The sequence below is a fragment of the Sitodiplosis mosellana genome, unplaced genomic scaffold, assembly GCF_009176505.1.
Source record: "Sitodiplosis mosellana isolate CC-2019 unplaced genomic scaffold, AAFC_SMos_1.0 Smas_scaffold_21, whole genome shotgun sequence".
In the NCBI taxonomy this organism is placed as follows: domain Eukaryota; kingdom Metazoa; phylum Arthropoda; class Insecta; order Diptera; family Cecidomyiidae; genus Sitodiplosis; species Sitodiplosis mosellana.
Genome location: NW_022595263.1, coordinates 629,219 through 657,084, shown reverse-complemented (window position 1 = coordinate 657,084; position 27,866 = coordinate 629,219). Strand labels below are relative to the sequence as shown.

At 36.0% G+C, this 27,866-nt stretch overlaps 1 protein-coding gene across 1 annotated transcript; it reads left to right on the top strand.

Moving 5' to 3' along the window:
* Positions 1-464: 464 nt before the first annotated feature.
* Positions 465-27,866, top strand: LOC129568592 (homeotic protein Sex combs reduced). The gene is made up of 4 exons (XM_055446672.1): positions 465-1,323; positions 4,602-5,491; positions 23,984-24,020; positions 24,311-27,866. Exons 2-4 carry the CDS (start codon positions 4,729-4,731, stop codon positions 24,576-24,578), a joined length of 1,068 nt encoding a protein of 355 aa, XP_055302647.1. The 5' UTR covers positions 465-1,323; positions 4,602-4,728; the 3' UTR covers positions 24,579-27,866.

Below are 27,866 nucleotides of genomic sequence, written 5' to 3'. Positions count from 1 at the left end.
TGAGTCGATCGGCTGGCGGTTGTGTGGAAGACAAAGCCAAACGATAATTGCCTCTTTATTGCTCGCATTTGCTCGCATTCAGTCATTTCACTTGCTCTTACCGCATCAAGATTTATGGTCGTGTATTGATGTATATTCAAATATTTAAACGATATTTATGGTGTAGCCTGTTGGTTGAAGAGAGGCCGACTGTGCGCACACAAACACACAGACACACAGCGGCACTGGGATTGAATTCATCGTTATCGTTGCCATTGGCAGTGCGTTTGTGTGGTGTGAAGAGTGTATTTTTATGCGCAATAGTCGGGCAATCATCGGTGTGGCACCGAAAATACACAATACAAGCTCATGATCGGAGAGCCCGTGTGTTCATTCATGATGCTGATGTGGTAGTGTCGCTCTTTCGGCATTCGACTGTGTGACTCTCTAGCATATGTTGGACAATTTCCCATACATATAATTTTGTGTCGTGGAGGAAGCCGAACCGAAGAAAAATAAAACACACAACTCTCTCGCACATCGTAAATTGAAGTGTATTCTTTGTGCGCCGTAGTCTATCGTCAAATCTCTCGGTTTTCCATCTCTCAGTTGGTGTATTGTGCGATTCAAATGAAACATTAAGTATTAATCGTGCGCCGTATGTGCATCGAATCGCACACACAAGAGCAACAATCCCGTGCAAATGAACAATTTATATAAAAATAAACCGGTGAAATTTGTTCTTTTTTTCCGTTGGTTTGTCATTTTTTTTCGGTGGTGAAGAGTTTTCGATTGAGAATCAAACAACCAAATCATTTCGTATGTTTGTTTAATTACTTTACATCGTTAAAAGTGCAAAATAATTTTACATGATCACCGTTCCGTGCGAGCTATATTCTCAATTTGGAGCAATGTAAAATTTATTTGGATGATCAAAGTGAAAAATGATATATTATTATCATCATTGAAATAAATCGTCGTCGTTCAATGTTTTGGACGGATTGTAACTTTGGACACAACGAGAGTGGAAAATTGGTGATTGAGAGGAACAGACTTAGAAAATTCGACTCGTGCAGTGCTTACAAGAAGAATTTTCGACAAGTGATTTTATTCATCGGATATACATGAATCATTTGCTGAAATCAAAGAACTGACAAAAAGAGAAAAAGAATTATTGCTCTCATTACTTTTGATTTCAAGTGAATTACGATTAATAAGAATATTTTTGAAGTTTGTGATTTTGAATCACTGGTGTGAAAAACAAAAACAAGATATTTTATCGAAAAAAACAGAACTGGAAGCTATTACTGAATAAATAGTGAACGAAAAATTTTTCGAGAGAAGGTAAGCTGTGGAAAAAAAATTCAACTTTTTCCGATGTTGCTGTATTTTTTCATGAAATTTAATTCGAACAACCTATTTCTTTAAAAAAATTGAAGAATGATTCGAAGTTCTTACCAAAAATTCTCACGTTTCTCACGAAAAGTGAACTTTTTGCTGGTTATCGCGTCTAAAACAGAGAAATTGAAAAGAAAAAAAAATTCTGTCAATATTGAATTTCTGCGGCGAAAATGAAAAAAAATCCGGTGTTTAAAATGGCATAAATCATTTAAGAGATAGAAAAGCGAGCACAAGAGAATTGTGTATTGTTTCCATTATTTTATGAGGTGCTTACAAATTTTACGACTTTTTAATAGCTTCAATTTACTTCGCCTTGTTCACATTGTTAGGGAGTGCGCTCGAATTGCAGCATTTTTTTTTTCTCCGTCTCTCTCTCGCTCCGCATTCTACAATCGTTGTAGCTCATAATCACACACAACAGTAAGCACAAAAAGCGCAGCCAACCACAGCATCTCAGTCCGACAAATCCATAAATGTAAGCCATAAATGTAATTTTCGGTTTGTTTCGAGTAGGGTTTGCGAGTGGAAATAAAGCAAAACGCGCGCATTACTCACAATTTTAAAATTCAAATCATTCGTTTCGGCGCGCAGTTGGTCGGAAAGAGAATGGTTTTTAATTTGGTATGTAAAATAATTCAGTCTGGTTCTCTTTGAAAATGGTTTAAATTGAAATCACACAAATTATATGAATATTTAATTCAATTTTCCTTTGTTTCGCTGATGTCATGTGTGATTGTGACTCTCTTCCTTTTTTATGTTCTTATGTTGAGTGAAAAAAAAATTCGATCATGCCCCGAAATTGGTTCACCAAAACGAAATCCAAACATTAGACAAAGCATCTGAAACGGAGATAAGTAACCTTTTTACCACCAAACGTAAAGCATCTTCTCAAAGCCAATTTTCACGGTGCGTTTGTCTTCGACCGAACGGAGACAAATTGAACAAAGAGAACGAAGAACAAATGGAAAAAAACGACTCAAGTCAAAATGTGTTGTTGCACAGTGCTTGGTGCGGTCGTGTGTGTTTATCGTGCGAAATGATTTATATGACATCTCTCCGGCATTTACTTTCTGCTCATTTTAATCGTCACCGAATAGAACGCTCTTTTTCTCAACCTGAAATCATCGTTGTTGATCTTTTGTGGTTTAATTTGTGTTGCAATAGACGCTCAAAGCTTCCGATTTCAACAAATTCTTTATTCCCCGGAATTTTGTAAAATAAATTTAGTCAAATTAAATTCAAATTTGCTATCGTCATTCTAATCTGAATTTTAAAAAATGTGTTTTTCTAGCTTTAATGGGAAACCAAATAATTGACGCCACTTGCAAATTGTTATCGGTTTGAAGAATCGCAAATCTCAAACGAATCTGTAATTTCTATTAATTACAACGGCTTTGCTTTTCTCCCCTTATTCGAAGAGTGAATACAAGTAAACAGTGCTTACCAGCCACAAAGGTCACGGGTGTTTTATTAGATTATGCGATCACTGAATATTCAAATGTAGATTCGAATAGAATCTTCTTGACGGCCCGAATAATTGATGGTGTTTCGTAACAATTGAACGGTGCCCTTTTTCTTTCGTTCTCTAGTGTTTGCTGGCACGGTTCATTTTGTCTGGAATTGCATATGAAAAGAATATCCTCCTCCCTTTTGCGAAGTAATCTCACCGTATATGGGAAGCCATTGATTATTTTCACATTAAATTGATTTCGCCGTCTTGTACTGCCTTAAATGTTATTTAAATAAATTATATACCTGCAAATCGAATAACGGCACAATCATATATGATTGTTGTGGCTCGTTCGCTTTTCAAGTAAAGCACGATAATGTTGATATAATGCTGAAATCACTTCGTTCGGCTGAGTATTTTTTTCGGTTCTTCATATCTCAATGTCCGCAATGGACAAACCGTATGATTGATCGATATTGCCGACAATATCCACGATTCAAGTGAACTTGATTAAGTCATTATTATCGATTGCCCGTTAACAATTGCAGCGTTCAATTATTAAGACTGTTGCATCGCTTCGATTATTATCTCTCATAAGAAGATTCACGAAATTTTTCGCGACTTCAAAAACTACGAACAAGCGGTTCATTGCATCAATGATAAAGGGAAAATGATTATGAAAAATGTGGTTCGGAAGCGTTTTGAGTAATGAAACCGAGAGAAATTCTAAGCGTAAAAAGATGTGATTTTCAAATGAAATTGAAATAAATTGGCAATCACGAACAAAACGGTTAATGAACAACATTTCAAATGGCTATTGGAACGAGGGAGAGCATGGATCGCGTCACAGTGAAAAGAGCGAAAATTTTGTTTCCTGTTGTTTTTGAAAAATCATCCGAAAATTACAAGCGGAACAGGTTCGATCCGAGGCATGGCTTTATCGCGGTTATTTTCCTCTTGTTTGTGTTGTAGTAAATACTCCATTGAATCACGTTGAAAGAATAGTTCGAATAAAATAAATGCGAAAGCAAAAGAAAAAAATATCAAGAATAAGATAAAAAGGAGAAACATGAACGCGAAACATGGTCAAACCTATAATTTTGAGCCAATGGGCAATCTTGTGTGCGATTAACACACGATCGTCTCAACAACAACAAATTATGCTTTAAACTCAGATGACCGAACATTTTTGACTTGTGCGAAAAAAAAGCGCACACAGAAAAAAAATAAACATCAGAAATTTGAAGATGATCAGAAACACACTACAAAAACATACCAAAATGGAACGACCGATCGAAAATGAATAAAATCGACCGCAATAAGCGAAGAAACGGCAAAAACCAACCGAAAAAAATCGTTTCGTGTTTTCTTCCCTCTTTGTTGCTTGTACGCTCCTTTGTATCATGAGTTGCGTGCTCAATATTTGTTAATGCGCGATCAAAAATCGACCTAATGTTACGCTGCTCGAAAATCCATGAAGTTTCACATCGTGTTCATGTTTGACTAAATGGCCGACATTTATGGCTGTACAAACTTTTATTCGGTACTTTGGGTTCCTGTTCATTTTGGTTTCACCTCAATACTCGACATTGTGAACATTGCAACATGATTTGAAACATGAAGCAGAATGTTGTTAATGCAATTAAACTGAAATGGAAGTTCTTCAATTTTATTTAACAGCAAATTGAAATTGCCCTTCATTTTATGAAATTAATTTTATTTTTGTTTCGCTCTGTTCGTTTCGTCTCGTCATTTTTCGTTTCTCTTCCAGACAGTGTAAACAACTGCGAAACAAAGTGCAATAGCTGGCAAAAGAAGTTTACAGCAGTGGTAATTGGGTTAGAAGAAGGCGAAAAACTTTTTCTTGTGCATCGTTTGACACATAATCAATCAACAAAATGAATCCGGAGAATTTTGCAATGTCTTCATATCAATTTGTCAATTCGTTGGCATCTTGCTATCCACAGTCGCAGCTAGGACAACACGGTGGGAATAACACAAGCAACACTACATCTACCTCAACGGGCAATAATCAGGCCGCGACGACCAATGATTATTTTCCATCATCGGCCTACACGCCAAACCTCTATCCGAGCACACCCCAAGCGCACTACACAAATCAGGCATACAATTTGGGTGGACAGCAAAATCCAAACGATATGGTCGACTATACGCAACTACAGCCGCAGCCGCAACGATTAATGCTACCGAATCAACAGCAACAGCCTGCAATGAATCCAAATAGTTGTAAATACGATCCGGACGGCGTTAAAATCAGTGCAAACAACAACAATAATAACAATAATACCACGTCGCTCATATCAAGTCCTCAGGATTTGACAACTGGCCGAGATATTTCACCGAAACTATCGCCGACGGTTGTCGAAAATGTGGCCCGTTCGCTAAACAAAAATGTTGGCGGCGGCGGTGGTGGTGGTGGCAACGTTTCGTCTACAAATCCATTAGGTTTAAACAACAGCAACAATAATAATAACGTAAATCACACAAATGTACCGATGTCAATGCACAGTCCCAACGGTGGTGACTCCGATACGGACAGTGAAAGCGGCAACGAAGCAGGTGGCAGTCAAAATGGTTCAGGCAAAAAAGGTACACCACCACAAATCTACCCATGGATGAAACGCGTACATATCGGCACAAGTAAGTTACACATCAATCACTTTTACTCCTTTTTTTATTTTCCCTCCGTTCTTATTCCATTTGCTTTAAATTGTTCGGCAAATGGATTTACATTTGTCCATCTTTGATTGATTCAAGTGTGTGGATTTTGTAGGCACGAGCATATAATAAATGATATGTTGAACATTCTCAGACACATTGACCAGCCAGCGACAGTTAACGCCTAGAAACAGAACAAGATACACTGTGAAACACTCTTGGCCGCTGAATACCAATTACTGTCGATTTACAACGTTATAATTATGCCTTCCAAATACGAAACACATAATTATGTTGTTCCTCCCGATCTCAATTATTACTACGGCTTACTCAATTCAATTCACGTTGTTTTCATTGGCCAAGTGATCACATTTAATTCAAGAGAAATACATATTGCAGTGCAGAAAAGGGAATCGATCGGAACACGATTGACCAAAGACTTTGAATTCATCATTTGCTAAAAGGTGCAAAACTTGAATTTTTTTTTTCAATTTTAAAATTCAAATCCAGCTACTGGTTTCCCCCAAAAAAGGAGCAACGCGTGTGTGTGTTTTTCCAAATGAATTACAACCAAATAGCGTAGATATTTAATGTTCAGTTGCGCATACGCCCAAACGCTTGGTGTTCTGTTCCTTTTTCAACTATTTGGCATTTTCGTGCCCTATATTTATTTCGAGCGGTTGTTACAACCATGCACACATATTTCAATTGTAGCCCGTCTGCTAGTTTGAATGACAGAAAGGAATTTGATGAATGATATTTTTTAACATGAAGCGCTCCTTTTCTCTCGTTCTCTTTTCTTTTTTACTCACAAATTTTAATTTTGAGCGAACGAATTGCGGATTTTCACTCGTGTAGAAGCTGGATTCGTTCGTGTAAAAAATCGATGAGAGACTTAATGGAATTTGGTGCCACATTGAATGGGTGCTAGGGAAACAATGGATCTGAAGGGAATAATCGTTATTGTATAGCAGAGTGTCGAAGTAGACTTTGTTGACATTCTCCCTGTAATTGGTATTATTTGTTTCATCTCGTTAACGTGTTGCTGTCTACATGTTGCAGCGCGTTCGCAGGAGATATAATGTGTCGAAAATATCATTAAATAAACTGTTCATTTTCATTTCCATTTGCACGGTTTCCTAAAGTGCATTCATGAGCACACAGTTCGTCGAACGGCAACATTTAGCTTCAAGTGGTAATTTCGTGGATTGAATAATAGTTTCACCGATCTGAGCCACGTATTATATTTTCTCTCTCTTTTCGAATGATTAATAATCGGTGCAATACGTCGAAAACGATTCCAATTTTGATTTGTTTTCTTTTTGGCATGTCTAGATCAACGGCTAGTGGCCGACACTTATTAGCTATTATTAATACCCATTCATTATGGATTTATGAGTTACGTATTTAAGAATCGTAACAAATTCAAATCGACCCACAGAAGAAGGAAGAGAAAAAAAATCAATTAACTTGGTTATTCAGACTGACACATGAATTTTCATTATTGTTTCGGAATGCGCGCGCGACTCAACATTATGCTATTCGGTGTGTTTTTTTAGATTTATTACAAAAACACTCTACCCCAGAAATGAGGAAACCTTACCAAGCACACAAAGTGAATGAGAATCAATTTACACACGACGCGCAATGGCTTTTTCCTCTCTGTGTATTGTATCGCTGATTCGTTTCTATAGTGAACAGAAAAACCATATGTACTTTGATTCAATTAAAAGATTATTATTCTCAACTTTAATTTCATTTATCATTTTTGCGCAGTTAAAGCACACTCTTTTTTACTGTTCGGTTGGTTTGAACACAAAAATTATGTTAAATATTTATTGTAATTTTCTTCATCGATGTTTTCTGTGTTTTCAAGAAAATTTTCCCCCTCAATTATATGAATTACTCTGTAGAGAATACACAGAGATGCGCGCACACACATTCACTCTTTCTCTCGTTCTCGTCGCTTTTTCACAACAAAAGACGTAGACTCTATTGATTTAATTATATTTTGGTCACGACACTTATATCATTTTCGTTACATTAAATTAAGCAAAATATGAACGACCGAAACTTATAACAATGATTGGGTGTACTTTTAATGCCATCATTTTTTTTCATTATCAAACTACATATAAAATGATTGGACCGAGGGAAAAGAAACATAATATATTTTTTTGCGAAAGGTGCTTCAAGGCAAAATTTTCATTTTTATGTTTTGCAACCGAATTGACGAGAAACTTGGCAGGATCGTCATCTTTTTGGGTGTGTGTGTGTTTGTTGGCTACAATTTCATTGGTGCATCTTATTTTAAATGTAACTAAATTATTATGTGCAAATTTATTTTTGATGAATTTTCACGACAATTTTTTTTTTGAAATATGGCATTAAAAGCAGTTGGGCCATTGCACGGAACACGCAAAACGCCTGCCAGTTTTTCAGTCAATGTATCCAACAATTATTCAGCGGGGTAATTGTCCAGCGTTAAGGGGCCATGCGTATGCGTAACGCTGCAAGATTGAGAATCAGAGACTCCATACAATGGCGCAACAACCAATATCTAAATTACACGTTTGCTCCAGAAGCCATTCTGTCTAATTTGCAGCTAATAAATACTTCCCGGCCATTTATGATGGAATTAAATTACTGATTAAGAAGCTCACTGAAAGAAAATGCAAAACTACATGAAATAGTCACTTACATTAGTAGACTTTTTATCGCATTGAAATCAATGTGGAACATAGACGCACTCGTTTTCAACATATGCGATTTTGCAAAGGCTTTAATGGGTTTTTTGCAATGCTAAAGAACAGCAGTCCTCAATAATTGAAAACATATTCAATTGAGCAACAAACTCTCTAATCGATTTTCAATATAAATTGATTAAATCTGGAATTATTTTTTTGCTCAGCTGCGGGTATCATTCTGAAATTGGCATTGAATTGAGTAGAAAAGGTGCTGAATCAAACACATTAAATCGATTTGGAAATAATGGAATATTTGAGAAATGGACTCACAAAGTGTTTTCAAATTATATTTGATTAGAAAATGTGTGGTCAAAAATCATTTATATAAACTACACATTGAAAAATACGGACCAAATTTAAAGCAAATTCTTTATGTTTTTGCTCAATAAAAATTTGCATAAAATGCGTGTGTGAGCATTTGTTTTGGTTCGACATAAAAAGGAAAAATCGTTTCAAAATGTCTTTCCAGGTATTTCCCCTTTTGAAAAAAAAACAATATTTATGTACCTGTTTTGCATATCGAGCGAAAACATTTCGAGTGAATCGAAGGCTCATTTAATTATCCTGTTTGTTGTTGTAATTGTCAAACCCAGCCATCTTTGGTCAATGGCAAAAATGTGAAACGAAAAAAACCTGGAAAAATGCAACATGTAAAATGGAAATGAAGATGCGGCATAACGATTTCACTAATTGTTAATTTCCAGTTTAAAAAATAATTTCGAATCGCGGGAATATAATCAGCATAATTTTCACGACATCGGACCTGAACCCGTACGTAATTTTATGAGATGCATTTTAAAATGCCTCGAATCCGGCTTGAACCGAATGGCAATGTAAAATTATGTACCTCTTTCGTATTCGCTGTGTACATGTTTTTTTTTGCTTAATAAAGCAATTTGGTTGAACTTTAATTTCGGTATTTAAAAGTCAACGAAAATTATTACGATTTGGTTGCATTTTATAAAGGCGATTTTAATTTTTGATTTACACCCGAAAGCAATGCATACCAATTATTGAGCCACACTAATTTAGTTGTTCCGTTCGCGTTGCATGCCGGAAAGTTTCTTCTCTTTTTTTCGCGCGATAATTGCACTTGTTTGCTGAACTCAACCAGCCACGCCATTGTGTTTACAACATTACAACCGATTTCTCTGTGTGAAATTGGCATCAAGTAGAAATCGAATGAATGAATAACGGCCATTCCCGGAGAAGTTCCTCCGACATTTCTCTCACTGTGGAAAGAAAACGTGTTTTTCTGGATCTTGCATCCAAAAAAATTTGGGAAAATAATTTCTCCCGATGGCAAATAACGGTGCAGAAAAATGAAATATATAAATGTTTGCTTGATCGAAATGAAGTTATTTCCATTGGGTTGATTTAAGGAATGTTTTCCTCTCATCAGGCAATTATTGTAATTATAAACAAGTTTAACAAAACATGAATAAAAAAATTATTAATTGCGTCTACAACCAAATTATTAACGACATTTTGTGCTGTGTTTTTCTTCTTCTTCTTCTTACATCGAAAGTATAAAGATGAAATAACGGAAAAATCTAGTTGTTTTGTCATTGCCCATTGACACTACCTCACTCACCTTTGTCGTGAGTAAATGCAGATAAGCTGCATCATCTATCATTGCGCCATGATTATTTGATTCTTATCGATTCAGTTATCGAATACATTACATTCATCAATCAAAACTGTAATTGTAGAAACAAAACATAAAGTGCGCGCGCACGGCTGAATCGTAAGCGAGTGTGACTGATAGATTACTATCGATTACGGATGCAAAATTGTGATTCGCGACAAATAATCAACACAATCACGCTTTTCGACTTTGTTTTTCATTTTGCGGCTGCCATATTCAAGCTCCAACAATAACAAGCCAGCGAGCCGTGCACTTGATTCGCATGAAATAAACAATAAGTGTTGTAAAGCTCATTATGTTCCTATTAATAGCTAATAGGCAATAGTTGTTGAACAGTTTAGCATAATCATAGTTATTTGCTGCTGTGAAAATCATTATAATTAAATTTATATGATAATTTTCTGCCGTTTTCGCCTCCTTTTTCCCCCGTCTCGCATATTACCGCGACGAGCCAATTTTCTTATTTATGGTTGTAAGTCATCGACTAGGTGGTTTCTGACATCGATTTTTTTTTATTGATGATCTGTTTATGTTTCATTGGAATAATGTATGCAACACATGGCAAACAAGCTAGGTGAATTTAAAATAATGCATGCAGAAGCTCATTGCTAAGGTCGGCAATTCAATAGCACATGAGCGACCATTCATTTTGAAGATGATCTTTGAAATGGGATTTTTCATTGATTCATTTCTCTTCTGATCCCATTCATAATTTCACCCGATAAGAACCGTTTTCATTTACACTTTTGATAACATTTTTTTTTAATTTTCTCCGCTCTTTTTGCTTGCGATCAAAATCTTGCGGCTGCAGCTCTCGCAATAATAACTTCGTGTATAACAAACGACAGCCTTTCAAATTATATTTAAATTAATTTTAAATGATGTGAATGCGTTTGAAATGCGAGCAACGCTAATAAATGCATTTCATTGGTTTACCGTATTTGTTGTGTGTATGCACAAGCCATGTTGTTGTTGGCAATGGCCGGATTGCAATGGCTTTAAGAATTGCACGATTCTCGTGCGCGCAGATCGTTTAGCCCGGCAACGATATGCGCTTCATTTTGACGCTTTATTCCTTTTCTACGCTTCTTCTGGACACAGAAAAAAGAATTTTACAAATGAAATTCGTTTTTAATTTATAAACGAAGCGAATTGGTATGTAAAAGCAAGCACGAAGCAACGACAGCAGTGCCGCAGAGAGAGAGAGAGAGAGAGAGAGAGAGAGAGAAAATGGCACAAATTGCGCTGGAATGAAGAGAAGGAAATGGAAATACACACAGCCACAACACGCTGAACTGATGAACAACGATTCTTGTTTTTCAATTGTATTTCATTTTATTTTCATTTTCATAAAATGATTGCATTTTTCGTCGTCCGTCGTGCCGTCCCCGCTATTTTTCCCATATATTGCAGCGATATTGTGCTTTCAGTGTATTTTTGACAATAACATATTTGTTCTTTCATTTGTGGAAAATTAAAAGTCGAATAATAAATTGAAAATCAGTTCGTTTGAGCGCACGAACACACAGGCACCGTGCATGCCGCAATTTTCAAGCCAAAGAGAGGAACATGTGTTTGGATGAGCTTCTTGGCAAACGCAAAATAGCACTGATACGATTTTCAAGTGCATTGAGCTGCGGTTTTGATCCAAATAATGAAATTGCATTCGGGCGCATCGGGGGCCAAATGAATCGAGGCAGCCGCTGCTTTTGCAGTTGGTGCTTGGACTTGAAGCTGCATTCATTTTGTTTATTTACGTTCTGCTCGTTACAATTTAATACACATCCTTACTTATCACAAACCGTTGAGGTTAATGCAAAAATTAAATTCGATACTTTTATTTTGTGAACGAACGAGCCAGTTGGTTCGCGTTTTTCATGCACCGCAATTTTTAGCACTAGCGTTTATACCTACCATAGAGTTTGATTCTTCATGCTTGTTTTCTTATTTCGTTGGTGCTTTTTTTTCGGCCGTTTCATTTGCACCGTATAACCGCCAAGACATGCCAGGCTCATTCGGCAATTTGCACACGTGAATACAAAATAACGACACGCTTTCAGATAGTACAAGAGAGCAAGAGGCAGGAGGTGCACAAACACATACACACACTCGTGTATAGTGAATGCAATTCATTTAGTTATTATTGCTTGTATCGCTTCAAACGCCCATGATGTAGACTTCTTTTCTTCCTTTCTTTCTTTTTGCGTGTTTGTTGTTGTTGTCAGCGTCGTCGAATAGAGTACGTACGAACGAGAGATGAAAAGGGAACACTTCAACAGCACCAACCATAACAATTCTTGGCTTTCGTTGTCGTGTCATGTTCCTTTGTACAACCAATTTATCAACAGCGCATATTTCCACTTTAATGTTGGCGATAATGAGTTTTAAAGCAACCAATCGATTTACGTTATGCACGCACGTATATTCCAAAATAAAAACATTCGCCAAAAGCACAGCAGTCACTAGATTACCGACTCACTCACTCTCGCCTCAAATATAACAATTAATTTCTTTTGAACGGAACAAACGAAACGAAATGAAAAACCAACGCCAGTCGGTGTGCAACTAATGAAAAAATATTTCCATAATTCTCGGCGAAAACTGATATTTTCACCCATTTTGAAGGAAGTACTTTGGCGGCACTTATGAATCCATCTCGATAAAGTGTTAAAATACTACACGAGTTCGCACACATTTAATCAATGTGAACCTGAACATCGACATACGTTAGATTTACAAAACCCACAAAAGCGTCTTCAGTTCTAATGTGCAAACATGGAAACGAAACTATGCTCACACATGAGCTTCATCGAAACGCTGAAGGTGAAGTGAAAAACGAACAAAATCATATGCTGCGAACGAGCGAATAATTCATTCCGATAAGAGAGCTCATTTCATACAAATATGCATAATTCAAAACGAATCTAAATTTTAATGTTGCGTTTATCAGCAGTTTTGATATTATTCAAAGAAATAAAACAACTTTGGCGTTCTGGCCAACGTGTGGCATTCAACACACGTCGACGAAGTAGAAAAAAAAGAATATTGACCTCGTAAATCTAGAAATAAATACCTTATTAGTGGTTTGACCAGGTTGTTAATTACATATCACCAGTGATTCGGCACATCATAAATATCATTCGACTTCGTTTCTCATTTCTTTCGATCTCTTCCTATGGCTAGAAATACAACTAGCAACTCTTCTTCGATGAAAACGAAGAAAAAAGTGAACGAATGAATAATTCTTTAATATTTGTTCATTCAACATCGTGTTTAATAACTCTGATGGATAATCACGCAAAAATCGCACTTCACATCATTACTCAAGAGCCTTTAATTCGATTCACAGTCGCACAAAATCCGGCCCTTTTTCCACATTGACTCTCATTGAAATTGAAAACAATGGTTCAGAAATAGCTTTAATTGCATCGCTTCTTCAAGAGAATCTCCGTGTCTTTACCAGAGAGCGTTTATAACTTTCCGGTAAAACATGTTTTTTTTCCTGTGAGCCCTCAGAATTACTGTAGCGATGCAGTGATACATAATTTATTTACACGAAACGTTTTGTATGGAACTGTACGACTCGCGCGGTAGGTATGCACGATGAGAACGCAAAGCGAATTTCGATAAACGAGCATTACACAAATCGAAATGTGTAAATTCAAATAGTGTTTGTTTGGAATGAAATACAATCACACACGGCGAACGATTGAGTGAGTGAGTGAGTGAGTGAGTGAGTGAGCCGAGCATGGCGAGCGTAAATACAAAGATTCTAAATTTATACACCGCACAAGCACCTAGAGAATAAGATGAAAAAAAAAATCGAGAATTTCAAATATAAGAAGTTGTTGGTATGATTTAAGAGATTACGGAACAAATTTACGCGAATTTAATAGAGTGTCTAATTTATGTACTCCTATAAAACATAAACCAATTTGTTCTTGGTGTGTTGGTTTTTTTCTTCAGCCTTTTTTTTCGTTTCAATCGGATGGCATTTCACTGAAAGTCGGATCATCAAAATGTTTGCCGTTTTTGCGAAAGCATGTTAAAATGCAAAGAATGTAGCTTCTATATTCCAGCCAAGAAAAAAAAAACAGTGCCGGCAGGTATGTTGACGAGAAGTGTGTAAAAAAAAGTGTGCAGTGTGCACCATGCCATGCCATGTACCGTACGGGAGAGACTCATCTCACTAAAATGAAAAGAGAGTCGATTGCGAGGGAATAAATCAATGTTACTCGCACATACTTTATATCTCTTCGATAATTGGCCAATCGGTGATGTATTCTCTACGGATATGGTTGTGACACTAACAAAATTGTCTGGGGTGAATCAGTTTCGATGTGAGAATGATCGATTTTCGATTCCGTAACATGCCGCACATACCACATCAATGAAGTCAATCCGATGCTGGATTCTACCGAAATCATTTTGAATATGATTTAAACACGTGTTCCAATCGGATAATCTCTCAAAAAAATTAACTTTTCCCCACACTCAATGTGAGTGCTTTCATTCCTGTTCACATGCCAAATGTCAATATGGATTTTCAACCGATTACAATACGGTTTAAAAATAATTTCGGAAGCACTTTGCACTATTTGAAATGGCATGTGTAACTTGCCCACAGTGTAAGTGTATGCCATGATGGTGGTGGCAGGTAAAATTTCACTTGAAATCACAAAAATTGTTCGCTTTTTCTTTGCTTTCTTGCCACTTCTCACGAACGGATTGTCGACTACCGTCTAGTGTCTGCTCTCATTTGATGTTTATTTATATCGCATAAAGTTTGTTTCACGGCAAGAGAATGAGCTATCAGAAGCACACGTAGCACGTATTTGGATTTGCCTGACCGAAAATGAAAATTTATGAGCTATGCGCTTAAGTCACATAATGCTCCCAACATTTTGAGACTCTATCACATCAAGAGGCAAGTAATCCAACACCAAATGAAAATGCACGCATCGACGAGAATCGAAGGCGAACACCACAAAAGAGTTCAAATAATTCATTATTTATTTATAATGCGGGTCACCTTCGTCTCTCATTCTCTCTACATACAAATAAGAAGAAGAAGAAAACGAAACAGCCGAATTGAGCCGCTTTTCCGACTGTCTCGCCTAATCATATGTTTTTGGTGGTAAACATATTGTTATTCTGCGTGTGTGTGTGTGTGTGTGTAGTCAAGAAGAGGAATAAAAACTGTATCGGCCGGTCCACAAATACACAGTTATGTGCGGTGTGCATTTCGATATCCGATGTGATGAATTTATGATCACTGACGTCGCCGACGACAACAACGACGGCAATTGCATGGATGAATGTGAAATGAAACTCTTCGAAAAAGATTTATGGATTTTGACAGAATACAACGGATTGATGGTATAACATTGTTGCTCCCATTCGGAATGCACCCAAGTGTCTCATAATATCACAATAAAAGAGCGCATAATTCTTATTTGGTCACGCAATACTTGCAACTTTGTTCATAATTCCGAATAATTAAGCGAGTAGTGAACTAAAATTACGCAATTAAAAGTCAGCCACGAAACAGAAAATTCTATGCATTGAATACTGCTTAAAGGGTAAATCGTTTTTATTGGCAACGGACGAGCTAACGAACGAAATTTTTATTGCGATTAAGTTTAAAGAAGCGCACCGAAAAGAGATAAAAAAAACAGTCACACAGACCAACAAGAACTTGAAATTTCAATGGCTCGAAACCGGTTTTTCGACGAATTTGCCAAGAATACCGAAACAAAAAAGAAATTAAAATGGCTCACATTGGTGTAGAATGCAAACAGAAACACAAATACACACACTGAGATCATAAGGATAAACACGAATGAGCATATAAAAGGAGCTGAAAATTAATATTCGCTTGATGATGAAAAAAGGCCAATAACAAATTCACATTATAGCTGAACATCACGGATCGGAATCTGTACATGGTAAACACACAACGAGATTTTTTTTAAATGATGTGCGAAGTGCATTCCACGAGCATCGTCATAGAGCAAGTGCGCTTCAACAATGACGGAATGTGTTCGTGCGGCGAGCAATTCAGGCAATTTTCTTATCTGTATCACATTCGCTCTTCCTGCGGGTTCTTCGCTCACTGAGTTGCCAATGATGATAGGCGTGGGTAGAAGTATGCAGAGCAGATTGAAGGAAAAAAACACCAATGAAATTATTAAAATGTACTTGCAACTTAAAAGAGGAAGGATTGCGACTACACAGCAAATTATGTTTATGAGTAAATTTCTGCACAAATTTGCACTCATTTTGAACAATGTTGATTTGATTTAATGAGCAAATGGCTCGTACCCATTGTTCGTTGCCACAATAAATCTCCAGATGCATTTCATTATTTGACAAAACTCAACGAAACATATGACCATAATAATTCATAGCAGCAAATTTATTCCATTTGCTTGCTATCCGAACGCGCGCGCACAATACTCGCCTTTTGTCAGAGCGCTCACAATATAGAGATTGATGGATATTTAAGTGAATGTATTTATTTGAATGCATTATGCATTCACAAAACACCCAGCGAATAATTGAAACGTTACAATGACTATGGGCGGAGAGTGTGTTCGCGTCTAGTGCTCATCGATTAGCTCATCATACCTGACGACTTTTATGCGATGATTTGCACTGATAAAAATACTGTAAAGTGTACACACGGCTTTAAACTATTGATTATCCACTCGAAAGTCTACTCCCAGTTAAATAATGCTAATGATTCTCCCCCTTTGCTCGGCTCCGTATTTGCATTCGGCCATAACGCATATTTTTCAATTTCAATTGCTTCCTGCGATAGTATATGAAATCGCCTCGTGAAGAATGACTTAATTTTGTGCAATGAGAATACCAAGTTTGATAAACGGAGAGAGAATCTTCCCTTGTGAAAAATCGATTTATAAATAATTCAACGAAAAATCCACTGAAATAGCTCAATAAAAATCCAAATTTCAATAACAAATTTCGCAGATCGTGTATAATTTATGAAAATAATAATTCCTTCAAAACATGTTTCTTTTATTGTCAAATCTTATAAATGATGCGTACAATTGTGGTCAACAGACTTAATCTCTTTTGATCGACGCTATGAGACAGAACAAAATATAAACGAACATCGCAATATGTTTGGGCGCAGAATGAGTGAGTCACATTCATTCAAGATAATCTGAATAAAGCCCAACACTTGCTGCCTCATTTTTATATTCAATGTTTATATTTTCGTGGACAAAGCGACAGCTACCGGATCCGTTGCCGGCATGTTGTTGTCTTTTATGTGTGTCATTTATGCATGCAATAACATCATATTTTACTTATTTTTAACAGTATATTATTTTAAAAGCTAGTCACATCAAGTCGATTCTCTGCTGCTGACCATCGTACAAATGGAATTTCATTGTTGCAAACACTTTTGCGCGCCACTCATTCACTCACTCACTCATACACACGCATCGTGATCGATTCAGATTTTTTGAAAACAATGCCAGCCAGCCGATTGTATCGGTTGTATTTTTCGTACACAAGACAACGACATCCATCGATCCAAGCACAATAAATGCGCTGACCTGCAAAAATGTATTATTTATATGGTGATGGCATCACAATGTGAAATGAAAAATGCATGTTCAAAGAGACAACAAACAGTCCAAACAAAAGGATCGAGACGGTGATCTCGGCTCAGATTGAAATGAAGAATACGCAAACCGAAGAAATATGTAAATTTTTTTGGAAACCGTGTATAAGGTGTCTCTATATGAATGCGCGCGTCGAAAATACGCACAGTTGAGTGCGTGAGTGAGTGAGTGAGTGAGTGCAATGCCGTTCGAAATTGCCCGAGCAAAATGTAAAACAAAACAAAACTGAAGAAACATTTGATAAAAATAAAACGAAATCGAATTTCACATGAGTATAATCCACGTTGAATCGAAACGAGCACTGACACTGTCAAAACCAATTTCGTGGTTGAAATGCGCACGTCAGGTGGGACAAGCGAATGTACGCGTTCTCACATGTCTGTCTATGATCAGGCGATGCTCATTCTTCTTCGTCGTTGTGTCGTCCGCTATCTGCAAGCAAATGAATAATAAAACTCAGCATTCATCCTTGTGTTCTATTTTATCGGCGTAGACGAACATTTTACATGTTTGAATATCGTACGTGTGCGTGTGTATCCCACAAGCCAAAGATCTTTACGAAATAATGTAAACAAAGTGACATTTGGCGCATTCTATTCGAAATAAAGAGAGAAAAAAAAGCAAGGCGGATAACATCGATTTTCCGAATAAAACTGAACACATCGATTTTGTAGAATGCAAGGCGAAGCTCACACACATACATACACACGCTCACGTGTTGGGTTCATGTAAACATAGGCATATTTCGCATTACAATGCGATGTCATACAAATTGAAAAATGTCTGAAATGTCGCTTACTCAAGAATTTTCATGGGTCTATTATTAGTGGCGTGTGCACGTATGTGTTGGTTTCAATTTTATTCGCTCTCTTTCGTTGTTGTCACAGTCATGTTGACTTTTCCTGTGAATAGGCGAAAAAAAAAAAAACAAAATATAAACGAAACGCTCTTGCTAGTTCACAATTTCATTGTGCAGAAAACAATTTTCAGTCTCTCTCTCTCAATGCAAACGGAAGAATCGCGTACATCTGCGCCTCGAATGACAGAAGACAGTGGTGACAGAAAGCAAAATATTGAGATATTCCCGTTGATCAGATGAACGGCAGAATCGTATGCTAATTGAATATGTCATTTATGAGCATGGCTGTGTCATTTTTGGAGATCGTTGACGAACGAAAATTACATGTTACATACAATCTACACACACATTTCAATCGGCCATGAAATTTGAAAACGAGAGAAAGATGCAATCGGCTGACGGTTTAAACGTTCCTAATACATATCCGAAAGTGACAATTTACACTGCCATCGCTGGCTGAATGCGATTTCGATCTATGAACGAATGTTTAACCATGTTTTCACAAGCAATTTCCAATTATGATCTCTCTCTTGCAGTCCGTATTATGTTTGCTACGGCTGTTCAATGACGACAGGATTACAATAATAATTATATATTTAGAAATCAAAATGTGTGCCTCGAGCGAAAACAAAGTTGCTGACATTCTCTATGAAATACAAGAAATTTTCTTGTCAAACGTCGTTATACGTTGCATTTATGTGCAGGCACTTGCTCGTCAACACATTCGTTGCGTACACTGCTTCGCTCTGCATCTCACTCACAGAAGCCTCGCCATAATTTCACATGCACTATAAACGTCAGTCAAACGCATTTAGTTTGAATGATCGTGTCGATAAAGCGATTTTGAATTTAAATTAAATTGTTTCCTACTACGTTTCAAGCGTTTCGAGCCAGTCAACAATCCGAAGAAGGCAAACGTACACAACGTCAAGGGCAAAAATCGATGATAAAAAACAATTTCTCGCACTGAAAAATCGATAAATAGTATTTTTGCAAGAGAAGTAAAGGAGGAGCAGAAGATAAAAAAAAACAAGACACTGACCTAACCCGAACTGAGTGTGTCATAAAGACGGGAAAAACAATAAAACGTTCACATTTGACAGATACGAAAATTGAAATTGAAAGACAGAAAGAGAGAAAACATTTCGAGACCACTGACACTCATCCAAAACAATCCATAATTTATCAGTTTATGGTCAAAAACCATTAATAACGACGACGCAGCAGCCAACACTGTTCATTCAAATAAAACATCACCAAATTTGTGTGTGCTCTCGCTTCCGTGCGCTTCGTCAAGAGAAAGAGATTGCATCATAATGTTTTGCCGTCTAGAATATTGTGAATACAGAGAGAGAGAAAAACGGGCGAATTGCTTACGACATATGGAAAAAGGACTCCCTTTTATAAGATGTGAAAATGAAAAACGAACTGAAAAAACGATGGCGGGAAAAAAGAAACGGAAAAGTACACACACACACACATAATATGCCATGTTAACCAACACGTTACCGGATTGCCTAATAACATTACAATCGACTTGGGCAAACAAATCCGGAAAAAGGCACGGAACAAGCCGAATGGTTTTCGATATAGTCAAAAACATATCAATAGCACGAAATGTTCTGTGTGCCAAGCTCTCAATATACACATCATTTGTTTTTTGGTGTTTGCAATATCTCCATGCAATGGGGTATTTTCCCGATCTTACGAAGAAAAAAAATACTGGGAAAATTCGTCGAATTCTTTTCACAATTTTTTTCTTCGTTGAAATGGAAATTATTTGCTACACTACTACCAAAGTGGCGTTCGCATTGTTATAAGCGCTCGAAATTTAATGCACAAGTTTAAGCGAACTGCTGAATCTGTTTCGTTTTTTCCTTTTTTCATTTGGTTGCGATTCACTTTGTGTTTCTTTGGCTGTTGTTTCGTTATGTGTTTGCCGTAGACATTTTTTTAGCCACTCGTCGCATTATTATGCTGCCAATGAACTCGAGTGCTACGGGTTGCCTTTGTGTGCGTGTGCCGGGCCTGTGCATTGGAGAAATGAAACAAGGCAAAATTTGATTGATGAATGTCGTATTCTTTGCTGTCGAACCAAATGTAATACGCTCTTTATTTTACGATACGTTCCACACTCACCGGTGGTGGTCGTAAAATGGAAAATGTGTTACATTTGACAGAAGTACATATACATTTCAAATATTTGCATATGCTTGTTCAAGACTGCAATCGACAGAATTTCATTTTGAACATTTCACTGAACCGTTGGAATTTTTTCCATTTGCATACACTTTACAAACCCAAAATTGAAATGGAATTTATTTATTTTGTTTGTATGTTGTTCTCTGGCTTAGCGCCACTTTGCTGCCGTTTGCCAGAGCACATGGAATGCCAAAGACGCGCACAATCTGGCCCGATCGATGGAAATCGATACCGAAAAAAGGCGATTTAAGTGCGGTGTATGTACGATTACCATTGTAAACTGTCGCTTCGTCTTCGTTCAAAGTGTACGAAATCATTAATTTTATGGAAAACATCAATGCGCCTCTGACGCATCGACCTTCTTTTCATTTCAAAAGAATTCCAACTCGAATTGATTAATCATTTTTCCAACGGAAAGGTTCAAATAACAAGTGACGTAGATGAGGAATAAAATGACTGTTATTGAACTAAATTGAATGTATAAACACAGATGAGATGTGGAGCATTTTATCCAGCGCAACAATAACAATAGCGTCTGGAATGGCAAACTTTTGAATTTCTATTGATTGGCTCAATCGAATGGCGAATCGGATATATCGATTGATCTTAGTCTGCCGACTTCAAAAGGAGTTCATTAGCAATTTTTGCAAATTTTGCATTTAAACTTCAGAAAAACCAAATTCCCCACAAATTAAAAGGTCGAACTGATTTTAAATCACATTCCTTATATTTGAAGTGAATGCTCCAAAAATGCGACTATAAAAAGCCATGTTGAAATGTTGAAAATCGTTCGAGTTCAGTGAGTCAAGCACACTTTCGACAAAGACAAGCGACAAACACTTGTTCCACAACGTCATCATGAGCTAATGAAGTGCAGTGAAATGGGGTTTTCGCTGTGTGCAATCATGTCAAAAGATTGAAAGGAGCGCGTGCGAGATACATAAACAAAGCGAATATCACAGTCCAATTCATCGGTCTCTCAATTCAAACGTTCGTTTCAATTTGCGCCTGTTTCTTCTGAGCTGCTGCTGCATCAAAGCGATGCGATGAAAGCATTTGTTTGGCATTTGAATACATATCGAACGAATTCATTTTGATTTGCATTGTGCGTTTGTCGCTTTGGCTCAGTGTGTGTGTGTGTGCTTTTCGCTGCTTCGGTTTCGATGATGGATCCAGATCTGTGTTGTAAAACGTAATGAATAACAGAGAAAACTACACACTTGAAACGAACTAACCATTAATCTTCTTTATGAATACACACAATTCCGATGCAAGTGTAAGAGTACACAGTCAATTCACATAAATGCTTGGGCTTAAGTGTAAACACACAATGAGAAAAACAACGAGTGAGTGAATGGAAAGAGAATATTCCTCTAATAAACATTCTACTGTCCCCTGAGAACTAGCGCAGCTATCATCACAAATACACACGAAAGGAAAATAATATTTATTAAGTGGAAGAAACGAACCGTCTTACGTATACACACGAAAACAAAGCGCGTGCGGTCGATTTGTACGGCATTTTGAGCAGAAAAACGAATGTGAAAGAGCAAAAAAAAAAGCAAGAACAAAAAAACACACTATTAAGCTGCTTGACATTTTGTGGTTGCTGCCGAGCACTGGATGTGTATGTGCAAGGTGTGCGATGTGTGATATTCTTCAACATTTAACAGAAACCAATTACAAATCCATCAACGGCCAGTCGCATCAAAATGTTCACTAAACGATTTTTTTCTAATCAACTCAACGATAAACATCTTGAAATGTGTGAAAATTGATTTTTAAGTGAAATCTCCCGGTGACGGCCTAACGAATTGCTCCCGAATGATACGAATAATAAATGATATTTATATTGAAACTATTGCATTTCCATACATTGAGCACGGAATGCATTTGAAGTAGTAAAATGTGTGCCATGGTGGTTCCAATTTTTTGTTGGATCAAATTTATGGCCAGAAACAGCCGTTTGAAAAACGAAACTGGCTTTGCGAATAAAAATGTCCACAGGATTAAGCAATCAGTAATAAATCATCTCGAAAAATTGTGTGTGTTTTTTTGGAGACCAACAAAAAGATGATGCTTTGACGAGAGCTCATTGCGTTTGAAAATGAATTGAGTGTTTGGAACGTGGTCGTTGGTCTGCGGTTTCTTTGACACATATTTATTGAATGGATGTGAAATGAGCTCAAAAACATATGTTCCTTTTGTTTGAGTATCATGCCAAGGCATTAGAATATTTGTGTTTAAAAAATCATTAATAAATTTGTCGCCACATCCACAAGATGAGTTGGTGACATATCACACACAAAGCGCGCACGAGATGTGAAACAAACAAACAGAAAACAGAAAAAAACGCTATTTTCGAAATCCATCGACAGACAAATTATGAGCTGTAAAAAAGCATTCGGATGGGATTAAGTCAAAGACTATGTGAGCTATGACTATGACAAAATTCAGGAGAGAAGCAATAAGAAAAAATTGCTAGCGCGTTAATTTCTGAAGCGGAAGTGTGTTGGTGTAATTGCACGGACGCTGTAGCAATACTGAACTCAATTTAAACGATTTTGAAATGGCAGAAACAGAGTCAATACCAAACGAATCGACAAATCTATCGACAAGCCACCGCACACATTCCGCATGGGACAATAAATTTCAAATGACATGCTATTAATTAGCTATAATTAAAAGGGATTAGAATCGACGTAGTACATGAGCATGTTCGGATTTTGGCCAAACCACGCTTTCAAAGCTGTGCAGACAAAACAAAGGCCAGTGCAGAAATTCCCCGCCCGAAATGTTGATACTTAAACCACTAATCATTTATGATTGAATGTAATACGCGCATCATGTGAAACAGATATTAATGACTTTTCATGGCTGTTGAATATGAGAAAGGATTATAAGAATGTGCTCAAATTAACTCCTCGTTCAGAAAATGTATCAGGTCACTTCGAGACCAGAAAAAAGAAAATCGTCTTAAACAAAATTCACTTTCAGTCGACTCGTTCGATATTTGTCCGCAAGATGTTTTTCAATGTCACGAAAATTCAATTCATCTTTCGCATAACGTATTCAGAACCGTTGTCATTTTAATGAACCAATGGTTGTGTGACACGCACAATTTTCAGATGTGGACGATTTAATTTAACGAAAGTGGTCAAACATCTTGCAAAACTGTGAGACACTTGCAAGTTTTCAATGCATTCATTAAATCGGTACATTGACACGCCAAATACACTATTCAAGCAAATAATAATAAATCAACACGGTTTTTCCTTTTTTTCTGCTCGTAACGCGCACAGCCTCTTTGATTAATTTTATTAATGTCTTCGTTTTTTTTTCTCGATCATTCTTTCATTCTAGGTACTGTAAATGCAAATGGTGAAACAAAACGTCAAAGGTAATAAATAGAAATATAAATGCTATAAAATCTTTAATTGAAAAAAATGGATTAAAAGAAATTTTTTTTATATTTATTTCCTTGTCCTCGCCTATGATGGACTATAATTACATCATCCTTTCCTGTAGTTCACTCAATGTTTTTGTTTTTTGTATCATTCAAAATGCATCCATATTAATGAATGGGAATCTTTTTTCCCTGCGTGTGTCTCTTTGTCGGGCCTCGTTGAAATTGTGTTTTTAGCAAAGGGCTAATTCATTATGTCTCTCTGTTTTTGTTTCCATCCGCAGGACTTCTTACACGAGATATCAAACGCTTGAGCTAGAGAAGGAATTTCATTTTAACCGTTACCTGACCCGACGACGACGCATCGAAATCGCCCATGCCCTGTGTCTCACCGAGCGTCAGATCAAGATTTGGTTTCAGAATCGCCGTATGAAATGGAAAAAGGAGCATAAAATGGCATCGATGAACATTGTCCCGTACCACATGTCACCGTATGGCCATCCATACCAATTCGATATCCATCCGTCACAGTTTGCTCATTTGAGTGCATAGGACGCGTGGCACTTTTCGAGTACTGGTTAGAGACTCAATCAGCTGTATCAACAGGAACCATATCAAGGCTACCAGAATAATCAGGATAGTTCGAATACAACCATATTCAATCATTCTGATTCTTCAAAGTATCCGCAAGAGTTCTGATCAATCACAGTATAGTATGTGTGCATTGTACGACAGTGCGAGTGCATTGACTATGCTGTGACCACAATCAGCTGCTATTGGGCGTGCATTCGATGAAAAGGCGATATTCACGTTGCGAATACACACAGTGGCAACGTGGATACCGTTCTTTTGATCGAATGCAACTTGATTTATATCACTGGCAAAGTACACGAGCTGCTATCGCTGAAAATCCTATATACTTTTTTTCTTTTGGTTACGTTATATATCATTTAATTTTCGTTCAAAACTTTTAATTTTTTTTTACGTTTTTTTCTCCCTCTTTCATTTGATTTCTATAAATGTATGTTTGAAGCTATTAATTTGAGTAGAAGCACATATGAAAAAAAAAATGATAATGTTCCAAAATCTATAGTGAAATTAATGTTCCCACATCCTCCAAAAAAAGAAGAAATTATGTCAGCGAACTAACAGTTCGTGTATTTTTCTGTAAATAGAGTTTTTAGTGTAAGTGTCGCTAAAATGTCGAAACAAGAAGCACGGCATCAATCGTATTCATGATTCGCAACATTTTGGCGATGTGTTTTTCCAGGCCAGTGTTTAAATCATTTTCTCCAAATCAGTATTCGAAAAGCATTTAGTATGTAAGACAATTAGTGTGTAAGGTAAATGACTTAAAAAAAAGAAAAATGAAACAACAAACAGAATCCTTTCTCTTTTAAATGATAATACGAGTAGAGCGTGGGAGACGGATAGAAAGAAAGTGTGTGTAATTCATCCAAGATTGAATTCATCTGCATATAATAATTTTCACGACAGAATGATTTTATCATATCGAGATACAAAGAAATTCCTCTATTTGTAATAATCAATTGGGTTATATATGTGTTTTTTTTCTCCTTTACTATATTATTTGTTGCTATTGCATATTTACTTTTTTAACCTGGCGCCGACTTCTAGATTCATCGAATTTATTTTCGTTCCGTTCAATAGTTTTGTTTGTTAAGATTTATTCTTTTTTTTTCTCGGTCACGAATATTTTATTTGTATATAATTTTATGTGGTTGCAAGTAAACAGACAAAAAAATTATACATTTTGCTATAAATAAAAAAAATAGTTAAACCGTAAGTTTAAAGAACCGACAAACAAATTCGGATGTCACAGGGCTTATGTTTTTGATTTTCTTTACGTTCATCTGACAGTATTGTAATACATTGATTTCAGTTTTTGTTTCATTTTCTATGATTCGTCCGACGAGAAAAAAAAATTTCGAACGCAACAGCATTAATGTAGTTGATGAACAATAAAGAAACAAACAAAAATTCAGGATTGAAATGTTTAGTATTTAAAAGAGGGAAAAAAACTCTACATGCAAGCAAAAAAAATGCAAGTACTTCGTAATTAATATGGCATATTATTTATAGATTGGTGTAAATAGGAAGCCAATGATCGTCTGCCGTGATGATTTTATCAAGAAAAAAAAAAACAATTGTGTAAATTTTTAGACATGTTTATTTTGTGTTCTTAAGTTTTAAATCGAATGCTCAAAAACCCATGAACAGTGACGACCGATTTTCAATCTTATTTTTCTCTATCTTTTTTTTGTCTTGCAATAAATAATTTCACCTGAATAATTTTTTTTCTATTTCTGACTTGGTAAAACCACCGATAGAAATAAACCATGATTCAAACGATGTTTGAACGAAAAACAAACTAAAAAACACATCTAGCACAAAAGCAATTCACAGTGAACATCACTTCCCTATCAGTTGGTTTTAAGTTTTGAATATTGTTTTAAATATTTAACATTAAAAAATGCAACGCACCTGATTTAAAGTACGGGCTTGACGGAAGTGATTTTTTTCTCCTCAAGTAAAATTGTACATGTAATGTTTAATCACACACTGTGAAAAAATCCAAGAAATAAAAATCAGCGATAATTGCGTTTGAACAAAGGAAATCCCTCTAAAAATGAAATTTACTGTATATCAAATAAGATGATAAAAGTTTTGTTGGTCGTGATCTCACGAAAGAAAAAAAGAAATCTCTAAATATTATATTTAAAAAATCTGTCGGATAAAGATAACCTCGAGAGAAGTTCTTGATTTTAATTTACATTTTGTCAACGCGATTTATGAAAATGCGGCAGTATTCTGTATTTGACTCTTGGTTCAATGTTCACAAGTGAATAGCAATAATCGAGTTTTCATTGATTGATAAGACAATTGAAAATTTTTAACACACACACAAACACACAAATAATTTTTAGTATGATGTTTTAGAATGAACGAGAGAAGAATCTATGCTGATGCTACAATTTAGAATCATTTGAATTAAGTTCTCTCTATATATAAAAAAATGCTAAAAAGAAAATTACTTAAATAAAAAAACACTCTATATCTTATAATCTAAATGAAAAAAAACTACAAAAAACACTTTGCGATAAGACTATTTGATAGGGTTTTAGTTTGTTCTGAAAATTAGTTAAGGTTCTTTATGTGTAATGTGTATTTTTGAATACTGTATCAAAAACAAATCAACAACAACAAAAAACAAACAAATGAACAAATGCAAACTAAATAAAAAAAATATTGAAATTAATACATGATGACAAACATAGTTATTTTAAGCAGACGGACGGATGGAATACAACTACTACAAATTAACTTTTAATAGACAATTTTATTGTAATTCGAAATGTATATTGCATTATTATACCCACATTTTAACAATAGTGCTCTCTGATTGCACTCCACGATGACACTTTAATGAAAGTATAAAGCACAAAATGGTCGAATCGATATTTTTGATTGAAAAAAATCCCAACTTTGGTGGTCATCAGACAGAACCAGTTCACCAAAGAATCAAACCACCTTTTTGGAAAAATGAACAAATATCATTGAAATCTCTTTTGATTGCCCAAATTCCTTTTTGAAAACAATTGCAGTTTTTTTCGGTTTTTTTAATTGATCTATATAAAGTATTTGTATACTATTTTCACCCTGATAAATATGAATGATTATAATTCAAATTAGTTAAATGTACGAAATACTCAGATTTCACTGTGAGTTTAATGAAAATTAAAAAAAAAATCAAGATTATGTAAACTGCATTCCATGTGTATAATCAAAAACTCAAAATAAATTATGTAACGAATAAAA